Raw genomic sequence first — 16,113 nt, 5'->3', positions numbered from 1 at the left:
GGTGAACAGAAAGCTCTGGGCATATTTCAAATGTTTTCTCCTCTCTGCCAAAGCAAAAGGGAATTTCCCTCTACTTTGCACAGTGAGAAGCTGTAGAGACTCCTGAAGGTAAAAATCATGAGTATACGGAGGATTTCCTAAGACTGGGGCTCAACACTGTTTTTATTTGTCAAGTTAGTTCATATGAGCTTCCAGCAATTGATAATTTCAACTTCAAGTGTCGTTATGGTACCAGCCCCAGCTGCTGATTACTGTTCCAGGACATTTATCCAAGAGACTCTCCTTTTCCCAGTGTATATTCTTGGCACCTTTGTCAAAAATCAGTTGGCTGTAAATAAATGAATCTATTTCTAGGTTCTCCATTCTGTTCCATTGCTCCATGTGTCTGTTTTTATGCCAATACGAGGCTGTTTTGGTAACTATATTTTGAAGTCTAGTAATGAGAGGTGACAATGTGCTAGCAGCCCTCACTCTCAGCGCCTCCTCGGCCTAGGTGTCCACTCTGGCGGCACTTGAGGAGCCCTTCAGCCCACCACGGCACCATGGGAGCCCCTCTCTGGGCTGGCTGAGGCTGGAGCCAACCTCCCTCTGCTTGCAGGAGGTGTGGAGGGAGAAGCGCGGGTGGGAACCAGGGCTGCCCGTGGCTTGAAGCGGTCTCGGTGGGCCCCGCACTCGAAGCCTGGCCGGCACCGCCAGCCCAGAGCAGTGAGGGGCTTAGCACCTAGGCCAGCAGACGCAGAGGGTACACCTGGTCCCCCAGCAGTGCTGGACCCCCGGCACTGTGCTCGAATTCTCGCCCAGCCTCAGCCGTCTCCACGCAGGGCAAGTCTTGGGACCGGCAGCCCGCCATGTCTGAGCTCCCACGCTGCAGTGGGCTCCCTAGTGGGCGGAGCCTCCCTGATGGGCGCTGCCCCCTGCTCCGTGGAGCCCGGTCCCATCTACCGCCCAAGGGCTGAGGAGTGCAGGTGCAGTTAGGGACTGGCAGGCAGCTCCGCCTGCAGCCCGGATGCAGGATCCACTAGGTGAACCCCCTCCTGAGCCGGATGGGGACTTGGAGAACTTTTATATCTAGCGGGAGGATTATAGGTGCACCAGTCAGCACCCTGTATCTAGCTAATCTGGTGGGGACTTGGAGAACTTTTATGTCTAGCTAGAGAATCATAAATACACCAATCAGTACTCTGTGTCTAAGGTTTGTAAATATACCAATGGGTACTCTGTATCTAGCTAACTCTGTGTCTAGCTAACCTAGTGGGGACTAAGAACTTTTCTGTGTAGCACTGTCTAGCTCAAGGATTGTAAACACACCAATCAGCACTCTGTCAAAACGGACCAGTCAGCTCTCTGTAGGATGGACCAATCAGCAGGATGTGGGTGGGGTCAGATAAGGGAATAAAAGCAGCCTGCCCCAGGCAGCCGGGGCAATCGCTCTCTGGTCCGCTTGCACACAGTGGGAGCTTTGTTCTTTTGCTCTTTGCAATAAATCTCACGGCTGCTCACTCTTTGGGTCCATGCTGCCTTTACGAGCTGTAACACTCACGGTGAAGGTCTGCAGCTTCCTCCTGAAGCCAGGGAGACCACGAACCCACCGGGAAGAATGAACAACTCCGGACGCGCTGCCTTTAAGAAGCTGTAACACTCACCACGAAGGTCTACGCTTCACTCCTGACAGCAAGACCAGGAACCCACCAGAAGGAAGAAACTGCTGACACATCTGAAGGTCTGAAGGAACAAACTCCAGACACACCATCTTTAAGAACTGTAACCCTCACCGCGAGGGTCCGTGGCTTCATTCTTGAAGTCAGCCAGACCAAGAACCTACCAATTTCGGACACAGTAATGTGATGACTCCAGCTTTTTTCTTTTTTTTGCTGAGGACAGCTTTGGTCATTCTGTGTTGCTTTTCTTTTATTACAAGACCTTTGTATATTTTTCTTGGTACTTTTATTTTCAGTGTCTGATCATTCATTCTCAAATGAGACCAAAGTGATAACATTATTTTTCCTTTTTTTTTTTTTGAGATGGAGTCTCGCTCTATCACCTAGGCTGGAGTACAGTGGCGCAATCTTGACTCACTGCAACCTCTGCCTCCTAGGTTCAAGCAATTCTCCTGCCTCAGCCTCCTGAGTAACTGGGATTACAGGCGTGCACCACCATGCCTGGCTAATTTTTTGTATTTTTTTTAGTAGCGATAGGGTTTCACCATGCTGGCCAGGCTGATCTTGAACTCCTGACCTCATGATCTGCTGGACTCAGCCTCCCAAAGTGCTATGATTACAGGTGTGAGCCACCATGCCCTAAGGTTAATATTTTTATGTGTGAATTTGATCTTGTCATCATGATGCTAGCTGGTTATTTTGCACATTAGTTGATGGAGTTTCTTCAGTGTCATTAGTCTTTATATTTTGGTGGTTGTTTGTTTGTTTGTTTTTTCCAGTAGCTGGTACCTGTCTTACTGACCATTTGGGTTTAAACAATAAGTGCCTTCCATTTTTATTCTCTGAGCTCTGGTCCTGTATGATTTTTGTTTTTCATGAATATTTATGTAAAATCATTTTATTTTTTTGTAAGTACATCTTTTTTAAAAATTCATGGTGTTTGGAGTGGTGGAATCATATACATATTTCAGCATTCTCATTGTATAGTTTTAAAATAATTGCAATATTGAATGGTCGTTTAAGACTGTTTTTTTTCTTGGGGCATCCATTGGAAACATGTTCTGCAGATCAAGCTGGTAATGTGTGCAAATGACTGATGTGTTCCTGTTTTAGATTTAGTAATTGTATTTATAAAATACATTATAGATACATAATTATATTCACAAACAAAAGTATGCTCCATACAGGTATTTATTTAAAAAAGAAAATACTCATGTTATTCAATTGTAGGGAAGATTTTTAATAAATGGTGGACATTTTGTAGATTATTAAATCAGAAGAGAAATGTTCACGATATTGTAAATAAAAATGGTATGAAATTATACGTGTATAATTATTACAAAAGCAGTATAAACATATCCATATCATAGGAAAGCTGTAAATTCAAGAAAGTAGTAACAGGATTTTATTTTCAAATGTGTTCCCATTTTCATCTGCAGTTAAGTAGATTTTTTAGGTTGCTTTGCATATGTTAATCATATCTATGTTCTGATTTTCTTTTTGGTGCAAATAACTATTATCTACATATTGCTGGAATTAGCATCTTTAGCTACATTATATTTTTATTCTGAATTATGTTTGAATTTATTGTGGACAGTAATAATTTGATTTTATTTTCAGTGGGATTTGTATCCCATATTACCTTAAATGGTTGCTTGTCTTTGAAAATGGTTGCCTCACAATTCATATGTAGTTTTTTTTACATGTTGTGTTCATATCATTGCTTTACACCTGGTTGTCTCTTCATTTGGAGCTATTTCTTTCATTTAAATGCCACATCTTTTGCCCCAGGGCCATATTCCATGTAAATTGATTGAGACTGTGACACAGGTATATTCTTCCCGATGCCGTATTTCTCAGGTTATCAGGAATAAAGCATTTGTACGTGTGAGGCTTCCTGTAGAGCGTCTTCTCTACTTGCATATTGTAAATAAAAGCATGCACTCCTCAGCATGTTCTGCTCAGTTCCCAGTCTTCCTTCCATTACTGAAGGAGGAAAATACAGGAGAACATCCTGGAAGACAAATTTACCCAGACTTATTTCCCTCTTGTTTTTGTTAAGTTGGATATTCGTCATTGTGTTTGGAAAAAGTATATTGAAGAGGTGCCAGTTGGACGGGGTATTTGTGAAGAGGCAGCCTGAGTCACTAGTGAATTCTCCTGATGCCCCTTGTTCTGTGTGTGCAGCCATTTCGCCTTCAGTCCAGGCTTTGCTAGGAGAGGCAGGTCCAAACGTCATCGTTAACACATCTGCAGACAGGTTACAATTGTCACACAAAGATGAATTACACATGAGCACTAGTTTTATTTTCTGTTATAAATCTGAATTTTGGAAGGCTGAGGCAGAGGAATCACTTTAGCCCAGGAGGTCGAGGCTGCAGTGAGCCATGATTGAGCCACTCACTCCAGCCTGGGAAACAGAGCAAGACCCTATCCAGATAAAAGTCTAAGTCACTAGAAAATTCCACTTCCACGCCAGATTCTCCCTGCATTTTAATCTTCATTTGCAGTGATGTTTTCATGCTGCTGTTTTCCCCTCATGTGTATCATAATGAGAATATGAAGTAAAATTACAACCACAGATTAAACCACTTTTTCCTGTAATTGCACAGTTCTCTTAAAATACTTGAAGTTGACAAATTGATGAAGTTCAATCGTTTTGGGAAAAGAAAGTGAGAAAGAGGCCGAGACAGACAAAGATACACAGACAGAATTAAAGTAAAAGTTTGGTCAAATGTAAGAGTACAGTTCTTATTAAAATGCTTCTAGATATTTCATTTTTTTTGCTGTTTTGGAAACCAAACATAACTATGATCATTAACATGAGACAGTCTGTGGGATTTGTATTTCAAATTTTAAAGTATAAAATTATGTGAGTAATTTTGTTTTCCAGAGTTTAAGGCCAGAAACAATAACTTATTTTATGAATTTTCTATAAACATGTTAAAACACTTACATTTTAGTGTATGGCACTTTTACTCAACTTTTAAACACTTCAATTAAAAGGGAACTAAAACAATATATGAATCAGTCTCCTTAATGCAAGTTTGCTTATTTGATTCTTTTAATAAAATATTCATCATTATTTGCATCCCGCAATTCTGTGGAACCAAAGCATCACAACACTGAATAATTATTGTTTCTCATGTTGTAAATAAGCCAATAGAGTGGGATGGTCCATTCTCTGGTTAAAACTTACATATTCTGGGAAAATGGTCATATATTTTTTCAGTCTGTTATATACATTGCTTTGCCTAGTCATACACACACACACACACGTAGATGCACACAAACTATATAAACAAACTGTATAACTGTAGAAATGGCAGTGTGTATCAAGTGCTATGGAAACATATGAAACACTTAATTCTGCAGAAGGATGAGAAGGATGGTGTTTCAGGACAGCTAGCGAATGCAGGTGACATTTCAGCTGAACTTTAAAGCATTACTAGAAGTTTATCAGATGGGCCGGCACATTAGATAGAAATAATGGATACATGAACCTTGATGGCAGGTGGAGTAAAGGACAACCATTTTTTATAGATGGAACCTAGGGTCCTGGGATTGACAAGAGGAATGTCTGGGGAGAATGAACCCTCACATTCGGCCTTGGCGTGTTTCGCTTCGTTGAATTCCAGGTGTTTCTCTAGTTCCCATGGTTTGTCCAACAGCATTTCCCAGCATCAGGGTCCTCAAGGCCCCTTTCACATCTTTGTTTCTCAGAGTGTAGATAATGGGGGTTAAAAGGGGGGTGACTACGGTATAGAAAAGAGAAACAAACTTTCCCTGGTTTTTGGATCTACTATTGGCCGGTTGAAGGTACATGAATATGATGGTCCCATAGAAAACGATGACCACAACCAGGTGAGAGGAACAGGTCCCAAAGGCCTTTTGGCGCCCCGCAGCTGATTGTATCCTTAACACAGCTTGGGTGATAAAGCCATAGGAGACTAAGATGAGTAACACCGGGACTATTAGAAAGACTACACTGGCCACAAAGAGTTCTGCCTCATTGAAAGTCGTATCCACACAGGCCAGTTTGATGAGCACTGGCACCTCACAGAAAATATGATCCAGTTTGCGATGACCACAGAGGGGCAGCTGCACAGTGAGGGAGCTCTGAATCAGGGAGGTAATGAGGCCGCAGAGCCACGCTACACTAGCCAGAGACGCACAGAGTCTCGGGTGCATCATGACTGTGTAGTGCAGTGGCCGGCAGACAGCGGCATAGCGGTCATAAGCCATGACAGCCAAGAGGATGCACTCAGACGAGCCCAAGCCCATGGCCACGTAGAGCTGGGCCACACAGCCACCGTAGCTCATGGTTTTGTCTGTCTTATTCATGGTAACCAGTAACTGTGGGGCAACACTGGTGGTAAAGCAGATGTCCACACACGAGAGGTTGCTGAGGAAGAAGTACATCGGAGTGTGGAGTCTGGAGTCCAGACGAGACACTAGTATGATGGCAGTGTTCCCCAGAAGGCTCAAGATGTAGAAGAACAAAATGATGACAAAGAGAAACCTCTCTAGCTGAGGCTGATCTGAAAATCCCAGGAGAAGAAACCCCTTTTCAGAGCTGTTGTTGGTTTCCTCCATTTTCCTGCAGCTTCAGGACACGTCAGCTTCAAATACTAAGTGATTAATATCTGGGGGAGAGAAAGTAATGAGGTCAAGACTGGTAATCCACAATCGTTTACGGTATGATTCTCTTCCTTATGTATCTCCTAAAACATGTTGTGAAGACCTAGAGAACTTTCCTCAACATAAATCCATGTGTTGGAAATGCCACTTCCTTCTATGTTTATTGGATAAAGTTTTACTCAAAAGTATTGTATTAACTTTTGTTGGGATATTTGTATTTATTCACTCTGTTTATTCTCGTACTTTGCCAATTTTTAAACTGATATATTTATATGTTCAAATGCTGTATTTACGCAGTAAAGCAACTGATCCAATGTCCTTTCTATGCAAATATTTTGTTATATTTATACAAATATATATATATATATTGAGATGGAGTCTCGCTCTGTCGCCCAGACTACAGTGCAGTGGTGTGATCTCTGCTCACTGCAACTTCTATTTCCTGGGTTGAAGTAATTCTCTTGCCTCAGCCTCAAGAGTAGCTGAGACTACAGGCATGTGCCACCATGCCCAGCTAATTTTTGTATTTTCTTTTTTTGAGATGGAATCTCTGTCTCACAGGGTGGAGTGCAGTGGTGTAATCTCTGCTCACTGCAAACTTCACCTCCTGTGTTGAAGCAATTCTCCTGCCTTAGCCTCCCAAGTAACTGGGATTACAGGCACAGGCCACACGCCCAGCTAATTTTTGTTTTTTTGTTTTGTTTTGTTTTTTAGGTAGAGATGCTGATTCACCATGTTGGCCAAGCTGGTCTCAATCTCCTAACCTCAGGTGACCTACCCACCTTGGCCTCCCAAAGTGCTGGGATTATAGGCGTCAGCCACCGTGCCCAGCCTCATTTTTGTATTTTTAGTAGAGATGCTGTTTCACCATGTTGGCTAGGGTACTCTTGAACAACTGACCTCAAGTGATCCACCTGACTCAGCCTCCCAAATTGCTGGGGTTACAGGTGTGAGTCACCACGCCCAACCTCTATACAAATCTTGACTAATATTCACAAGCTACTATCAAAGTGATATTGTCAAATGCCAAGTCAAAATAAAATGGAGAATTTATAAAATGAAATGTGTGTATATGTTACACTCTATATGTATAATAGTTGTCTAGGTAGAATTACATCAAAAGCCAAAGCAAAATTAAATTTTTCTTTTTGAATTATACTTTAAGTTCTAGGGTACATGTGCAGAACGTGCGGGTTTGGTACATAGGTATATGCATGCCATGGTGGTTTCCTGCAGCCATCAAACCATCATCTGCGTTAGGTATTTCTCCTAATGCTATCCCTCCCCTAGTCCCCCAACGCACTGACAGATCCTGCTGTGTGATGTTCTCCTTGTTGTGTCCATGTGTTCTTCTTGTTTGACTAACATTTATGAATGAGAACATGCGGTGTTTGCTTTTCTGCTCCTGTGTTAGTTTGCTGAAAATGATGGTTTCTACCTTCATCCATGTCCCCGCAAAGGACATGAACTCATCCTTTTCTATGGCTGCATAGTATTTGGTGTTGTATATGTGCCACACTTTCTTTATCCAGTCTATCGTTGATGGACATTTAGGTTGGTTCCAAGTCTTTGCTATTATGAATAGTGCCACAGTAAACATATGTGTCCATATGTCTTTATAGAATGATTTATAATCCTTTGGGTGTATTCGCCATATTGCCCAAAGTAAGTTAGAGATTCAATGCTATCCCCATCAAGTTACCATTGACTTTCTTCACAGAATTAGGAAAAACTACTTTAAATTTCATATGGGACCAAAAAAGACCCTGCATAGCCAAGACAATCTTAAGCAAAAAGGACAAAGCTAGAGGCATCACACTTACCTGACTTCAAACTATACTACTAGGCTACAGTAACCAAACAGCATGGTACTGGGACCAAAACAGATATATAGTCCAACGGAACAGAATAGAGGCCTCAGAAATACCACTACACATCTACAACCATCTGATCTTTGACAAACCTGACAAAAACAAGCAATGGGAAAGAAATTCCATGTTTAATAAATGGTGTTGGGAAAATTGGCTAGCCACATGCAGAAAACTGGAACTGGACCCCCTCCTTACATCTTACACAAAAATTAACTCAAGATAGATTAAAGACTTCGATGTTAGACCTAAAATAATAAAAACCCTAGAAGAAAACCTAGGCAATACCATTCAGGAGGTAGACATGGGTAAAGACTTCATGACTAAAACACCAAAAGCAGTAACAACAAAAGCCAAAATTGACAAATGGGATCTAATTAAACTAAAGAGCTTCTGTGCAGCAAAAGAAACTATCAGAGTGAACAGGCAACCTATAAAACGGGAGAAAATTTTTGCAATCTGTCTGACAAAGGTCTAATATCCAGAATCTACAAATAAATTTACAAGAAAAAAATAAACCACCCCCTCAAAAAGTGGGTAAAGGATATGAACAGACACTTCTCAAAAGACATTTATGCAACTAACAAACATGAAAAAAAGTTCATCCTCACTGGTCTTTAGAGAAATGCAAATCAAAACCACAATGAGATACCATCTCATACCAATTAGAATGGCAACCACTAAAAATTCAGGAGACAACAGATGCTGGAGAGGAGGTGGAGAAATAGGAATGCTTTTGCAAAATAGGTTTTTAAAAGTAAGTGAAAAAGATGACTAAGAAAAATTCCATAGCTGCGTGTGGAGCGCAGAGTGCTTCCCTACCTTCTGAAATCACAAAAGATGATGCCAAATCAGGTGTTTTAATTGTGTGTAACTTTAGTAGCAGGGGAGAAAGAGAAACTGAACGAATATTAAGCTAATAACTTACACTCTATGATTTTTTGTAACTTTCCAATATGTGTGTGTGTGTGTACACGTGATATAATTAGACGGCATTTAGGAGATTGCCTTATTTCTGTAACTACATCTAGACTTCTCTGATGTCAGGAGTTGTGGAATTTAAGACTTTCTTTTCCTTGAGAGAATGAAGCTATACAAAAACCCCCTGTGATCAGGAATTGTGTAAAACCATCGTTCTTTGAGCAAGAATTATTTAGGGGAAAGACAAAAAGAAAATTTGATCCTCTAAGCACTTTGTTCATCCCCTATGTTACTATTTTTGCTAAGTTAGGAATAGAAAACAGTTACAATGCATAGGCTAAATAATGGATGCGCCAGCTAACTAATCATGTACTGAGAAAATAGTATGATTTCAACCAATTTCCTATCAACTATATGCAGTTACACGCATATGCATGTGTGTGTGTTTTCTGCTCTCTCCTCGCCTCTTCCACTACACTTTATCTTAGCACACACCGTTTTCTGCCTGGACCTCTGTAAGAGGCTTCTAACCCATAACCCCTTGCAACCTTTGCCTTACTCATCCCCTTATTCACAGGCAAACAGAACACAACTCATCAAATATAAAAAGTAAGCTTTTGGTGCTGGTATGTATCTTTAGCTATACTATTCATCTTAATCTTTGTACTTTTATTCTTAAAATGTACACTAAGCTTTCAAGACAATGAATAATAAAAGAATGTACAGTGATTATTTCAATGAAATCAGGGAAAGAAAACCCGCCAACTACAGATGACATGTCAGGCAGAAAGAGACACATCAGAACTGGTGCAGAAAACCGAGATTTGGACCAGGAGACCCTTCAGGGAAGACAAATGGGATTTGAAGTTACTGGTGGTGGCAGTGCTCAAAAATGTCAGGAAACATCTTTTCCTAGATTGAGAGTGTCATCGCATCAGCCTGAGCTTCTGTACACAATTATGATAGACAAGGAGGCAGGAAGCCATCAAAAGAGCAAATGGAAAGAAGGACCACATGGGAAGGAGGTGGTGGAGCTAACAGGGCAGCAAAATCTACACTGGGGTGATCGCCAGGCCAGGCCTGCCCACGGTAAGGGGGTGGGATACAGAAGAGGACATGGAGAAGACGGCAGGAATGAGTATGACAAGGCCTGAGGAACCTGCCAAGACTCCCCAGTGCCTGTAAACTCATGGAATTCCCCCAATAATAACTGAAAAGGCAAATTGAATCTTAAAATAAGATATGGAAATTCAGTTTCCTTTTCCAACACTACACACAAAATAAAAATAAGTAGCTAACTTCCTAGCAGAATAAATCAATCCACCCAAAAATTATTGCCACGAAGCAGAACTAACTCATGATACGGTATCACACTTAATTTACAAAGAAAAAGTCCTCGATAGGCACTTTCAGCAACGAGAGATCGTCATGAGGCCGAAATACTGGAAAGCAGAGACTTGATAATTGACATGGTTTGTCACACAACACAAAGATGTGAAATGGAAATTAGCGTGACCCAGGAAAGAATTTGAAGAAAATGATGAACAATAAGCCAAATGGTTGCTTCATAGTTTGTATAACAATAAAATAATACTTCAAGTTGATAAGTAGTGAAGCATGAAGCATAAAGATATAGTAATAAATACTAAGAAATATTGACTAAATTTGGATGTTAACGGAAAAAAAGGAGAGAAAGTCATTGTATTCTTACGTATGCTAGGGAATCAATAGACATTGTGTAAATGGAAAGAGGACAGTGTTTAGTCTTCGTAAAAATATTTCTATACTTTATTAAAGTATTGGCATGAGGTAATAGAAAAAGTATAAAAATTTTATTAAATGGAAAAAATAGACCACTTAATGAAAGACCTTTTTTTAAAAAAAAAAAGGAATATAACATAAAACAAAACATGAGAAAATGCAAATAAACTTAATGGGCATATCAATAAACATCAATGGGATTAACACACTTATTAAAGGAAAAAGATTACTGTTCCCTCTGCCTTGCAGTCTTTTCCCCAGATCCACTAGAACCCATTTTTTTCAATTATTTTAGGTCTCTTCTTTGCTATTCAATTATCAGAAAAGATTTCAATGACCAATGACTAAAAAAGACTGATCTGTCCCTTATCCTATTTTTCTTCATAAAATTAACAATCTTGAACATATTTTTATGATTCTCTTTTCCACAATATAGTGTCATATTAATAAGATGTGACATTTTGCTCATTTTTATCCGTGGCGTCTGCTGAAAGCATAACACGGTGCTACCCCCAAAGCAGATGCTCAAATATGTTCGAATGAGTTTATTCAGTCACTTTCTGGAACGAGAGGGCTGGGTCAGACACAGTGCTAAGGACTCAGAATCCTTACTGCTAGAATGACAATGAAATGACAGCATGTCACTGGCACACTTAAAATGAAACAATATCAATACTGAAAATATTTGTAAGGTTTATTTGAAAAAAGATAAAATCATAACACATTTACCTGTGATTATTCAGAAATTTAAATTTCTAGAAAATTTCTAAGATTAAAGTTTTTTAATTTCTTAAATTTTTAGATAACAATTTTAAGGAATACATAGTATATATCTGTATGCTATTAACAAGTAATTGAAATTAATTACTTCATATTATATTAAACTATTATAGCTATAAATATGGTGTAAATTGTTAATGGTTACTCTGCCCTTTCTTCTCTTGCTACCTCCTGCTGTCCTAAGAGAAGTTGCCTTAAGCAGAATTGTCTCATCCTGATCCCCAAAATCACTCTCTGTCCACTCACACATTATCTTTCCCAAGCTCGAGGAAAAAATAACAGAATGAGAGACGAAGGTTATGTATTATTATTGCGACTCTTGGTGTTTGTAAAATTCCAAAATACTGAGATATGGCTAAATAAAATTCTATGCGACTTCTATTAAATGCACGAATGTATATATTTATGTAAGTTTTCTTTTGTTGACATTTTGTTTGGGTAACTAGAGTTTTATTTTCCTTGGTGACTGAATTTTCTGTTGTCTCTCAGGTATTTTTCATTTTGCTTCAAATAGAATTTCCCAAAATAAACATTTTTGGCTTATACCTATTTTATGTTTTTTATAATGTCAAGTCCATGGCATTTGTTCAGGGCAAGCCTTTAATGACTGAATTTCATGATTATCTTTCTACTTCATTTGTCTTTCCCATTATTCAAGAGCTGCTATATCCTTGAGCTTGATATTCTTTATCTGGAATTTGATGCAAAGCTCTGCTAAGTGGTAATGATGATCCAAGAGTGGATGGTAGAATTCTAAGATACAACAGGTCTTTCTGTTTCCATCAATCTTAAAGTCTGTAGGTTGATGAAAGACAGTTTTGTCACAGCCAGTTACATTCATCAGTTAGCATTGTGGTCTAAGGAGGTGAATATAATGAATGAACTCAGCAATGAACAGGTTTTCTGATGCCAAAAGAAGTTTTCCCTGCCTGTTCTATAGGTCTTGTGCCATATATCACATATTTCTTCACTTGATCTACTGTACAATGGGTATAAACTTTCAGTTACACAAGATGAGTAAGTCCTAGAGACTGGCTGTGCAACATCGTGCCCGTAGTTCACAATACTGTATCGTGCACTTAAAAAGTTTGTTAAGAGGGTAAATTTCATGTTAAGTGCTCTCACCACAATAACTAACATTTATCATGAGCCAGGCATTGAATTAAGCTCAGGATATATGATGAACAAATTTAGACATGACAAAAGATCTCAATAAAACTTAAAATATTTTGCTACAATAATCACCTGGAAAAAACAATCAGTCTTCCCTGTAGTATAATGTGGATGGCCACAAATGAGTGGTTGTAACATTATGTTTCCTTTCCTGGCTTTTGAAAAAACAATCCGTAAAAGTCATCAAGAAGAACAAAATCATATCAGTTTCTAGTATCAGTGTTTGCCAAAGACTGCTCTTTAAAATGAAAGGATCACCTCAGTCCAATCTACTTGACATGATCCCACCTTGTCAGACAAGCTAGTCAAGATTTGGAAAAGGCAACTACATTTCAGTCCTTTGAAAATCTACATAATCAGAAGCACAGACTTATCTGGATTGGTAATGGGCCAAGTTTAGGGACACGTTTAAATTACAATGTAATTTTTGGCTGTAGTTGATCAGCAGTTTACATGCATATATTCATCCAAGTTGTTCTTCCTCAAAATTAAGAAATGCGTTGACATTTCTACTTGCAAGATTTGCGATTTATGCTTTAAATTATTACAATTTTCATATAGCACGTTTTAGAATACCTGATATTGTGGGTGATCTCAATTTCTTCCTGGATGATCTTTCCTGGTTTAATATTTGTGTGATTCCAATGATAAATCTCAGATAACAAAAATAGCAAAAAATTAAAATGAGAACATAGTATACAACTTATTAGGGGAGAAAGAGGAAGAGATGCTCCCTTTTGCATATTTGAGGTTCAGAAAACTGAAACCCATAGAGTCACTGTGTGCTACATACACTGAACCTAAAGTAATAAGTAGTTCTGAAAGAGAATAGAGGAGAAGAGGGACTCCCTACAGGGATAAAGGGCCTAGACTTAAGGTATGGCTTATTTATGCTTTTAACACGCCAGGGACTGAAATCCCAGCTCACTAATTAAACTTTGAGAGATTCAGTGTAGATTTAAGATCCTGGGATTACTTCTGTGGGGAAAAAAAAAAGCTTACCATGCAATTGATCAGATACTCATAACCAAAATCTAATGGAAAGTATACAATTATATTTACAAACTTGGGTTTAATTTAAATGTTAATTAAAATATGTTTATCAAACCCACAAATTTTTTTAGTTGGAAAATTTAAAATCAGACTTGTTAAATTAATGAAAAAAATAAAATATGAAGAAATGACATTTGGAAGCAAAATGAATAAATTTCAGAAGAAAGAAAACATTCAAGGAAATGATCTTTTGAACATATTGAATTCAGTTTGCTAGTGTTGAGAATCTTTACATCTATGATCATAAAAAAAAATTGACCTGTAATTTTTTATAGTGTCCTTGTCTGACATTGGTATATTAGGGTAATGCATCAAAAAATGAGTTTGAGTTGGAAAGTGTACCCTTTTTAATTGTTTGGAAGAGTTTGAGAATAGCATTAATCTGCTTTTAGATATTTGGTAGCAATCACCAGTAAAAACATCAAGTCCTGAACTTTTAAGGAAAGTTTTTTATTATTATTAGTGATTCAATCTCTGTACTAGTTATTCATTTGTTCGGGTTTATTCTTTCTTCAGGACATATGTGTCTAAGAATTTATCCATTTCTTCTATGTTACCCAATTTATTGACATAATTGGTCATGGTAGTCACTTATGACCCTTTGTATTTTGGTGGTATTGACTGTACTTTCTCCTGTTTTACTTATAGTTTTATTTGAGTCATCTCTCTTAGTTTTCTTGGTTTGTCTACCTAAAGGTTTGCCAATTTGTCTCACGTTTTTACAGAACCAACTCCTCGTGTTACTGATCTTTTCTATTGTCTTTCTTGTCTCTGTTTAATTCTGCTCTAACCTTTATAACTCTTCTTTCTTCTAACTTTTGGCTTAGTTTTTTCTTCTTTTCTAATTCCTAGAGCGCCAAGTTAGGTTGCTTATTTGGGATCATTTTTCTTTCTTTCTCTCAAGGTAGCTATCAGAACTACTTTTGCTGTACCCCATAAATTTTGGTATGTTATTTGTCCATTTTTGTCTCAAGATTTTTAAATTTTTGTTCCATTTGTTGTGTATGAGTATATTGTTTAATTTCCACATGACATGGATGCAGCTGGAAACCATCATTCTTAGCAAACTATCACAAGAACAGAAAACCAAACACCGCATGTTCTCACTCATAGGTGGGAACTGAACAATGAGATCACTTGGACTCGGGAAGGGGAACATCACACACCGGGGCCTATCATGGGGAGGGGGGAGGGGGGAGGGATTGCATTGGGAGTTATACCTGATGTAAATGACGAGTTAATGGGTGCAGCACACCAACATGGCACAAGTATACATATGTAACAAACCTGCACGTTATGCACATGTACCCTAGAACTTAAAGTATAATAAATAAATTTAAAAAATATTTCCACATGTTTATGAATTTTCAAATTTCCCTACTGTCATTTATTTCTGGTTTCATACCATTGGGATAAGAAAAGCTACTTGATATTATTTCAAACTTCTAGGTTTTGCTAAAACTTGTTTTGTGACCTAAAATATGATCTATTCTTCAGAATGTTCCATCTGTGCTTGAAAAGAATGTCTATCCTGCTGCTGCTGAATGGGATGCTCTGTGTATATGGCTATTAGAGCCATTTGGTCTAGCTGTTGTTCAAATCCACTATTTACTTGTGGGTTTCCTGCCTGGATTATTTATCCACTGTTGAGAGTGCGGTATTGTAACCCCCTACTATTATCATATTGCTGTTTATTTCTTTTTTCTGTTCTGCTCATGTTTGCTTTATCAATTTTGGTGTTCCAACTTTAATTCTCCAACTATATAATAAACATCCAAGACAAAGAATAATGAAAGAAAGCACAAATGATTCCTTCACTGAAATCAGGAGACAAAGGCAATCCATTAACTATAAATCACATGTAAGGAAGGGGAAGAAAGTCACTGACGCTCATCAGAATTGGTACAGAAACTCCACATTGGAACAGGAAGTCCTGCAGGGAAGAGACCCAGTCAGGCAGTGGTAATAATAAAAAATATCAGGGAACATTATTCCCCGAGGAGGAGAGGGGCCTCTCGTAAGTGTAAACTGCTATACCCAAGCCTGATGAACACGGAGCCAGGTAGCAATCCGAGGACTATTGAAGAGAAAGATGCAGAGAGTACCTGGGAAAGAAGTGGTGGAGATAACGGGACAATCTTGCCTAAAGTAAGGTGGTCACCATCCCAGGCATAACCAGGAGGAGGGAGTTGGTAAGAAATGAACATGGAGCAGCAGGAATGCAATACAACAAAGCTGTAGGGCTTGAGAAACAAGAA

At 38.7% G+C, this 16,113-nt stretch overlaps 1 protein-coding gene across 1 annotated transcript; it reads right to left on the bottom strand.

The window, feature by feature from the left end:
* Nucleotides 1-5,255: 5,255 nt before the first annotated feature.
* On the bottom strand, nucleotides 5,256-6,322 carry LOC103230976 (olfactory receptor 2G6-like). The gene has a single exon (XM_007990114.3). It carries the CDS (start codon nucleotides 6,252-6,254, stop codon nucleotides 5,256-5,258), a length of 999 nt encoding a protein of 332 aa, XP_007988305.3. The 5' UTR covers nucleotides 6,255-6,322.
* Between the last annotated feature and the right edge of the window lie 9,791 nt (nucleotides 6,323-16,113).

This window comes from Chlorocebus sabaeus, chromosome 25 (genome assembly GCF_047675955.1).
Source record: "Chlorocebus sabaeus isolate Y175 chromosome 25, mChlSab1.0.hap1, whole genome shotgun sequence".
In the NCBI taxonomy this organism is placed as follows: domain Eukaryota; kingdom Metazoa; phylum Chordata; class Mammalia; order Primates; family Cercopithecidae; genus Chlorocebus; species Chlorocebus sabaeus.
This window is presented reverse-complemented; position numbering and strand designations above follow the sequence as displayed.

Bases quoted from the DNA above. Each gene is read 5' to 3' on its own strand.
- LOC103230976 (XM_007990114.3), bottom strand. From the start codon at position 6,254: ATGGAGGAAACCAACAACAGCTCTGAAAAGGGGTTTCTTCTCCTGGGA.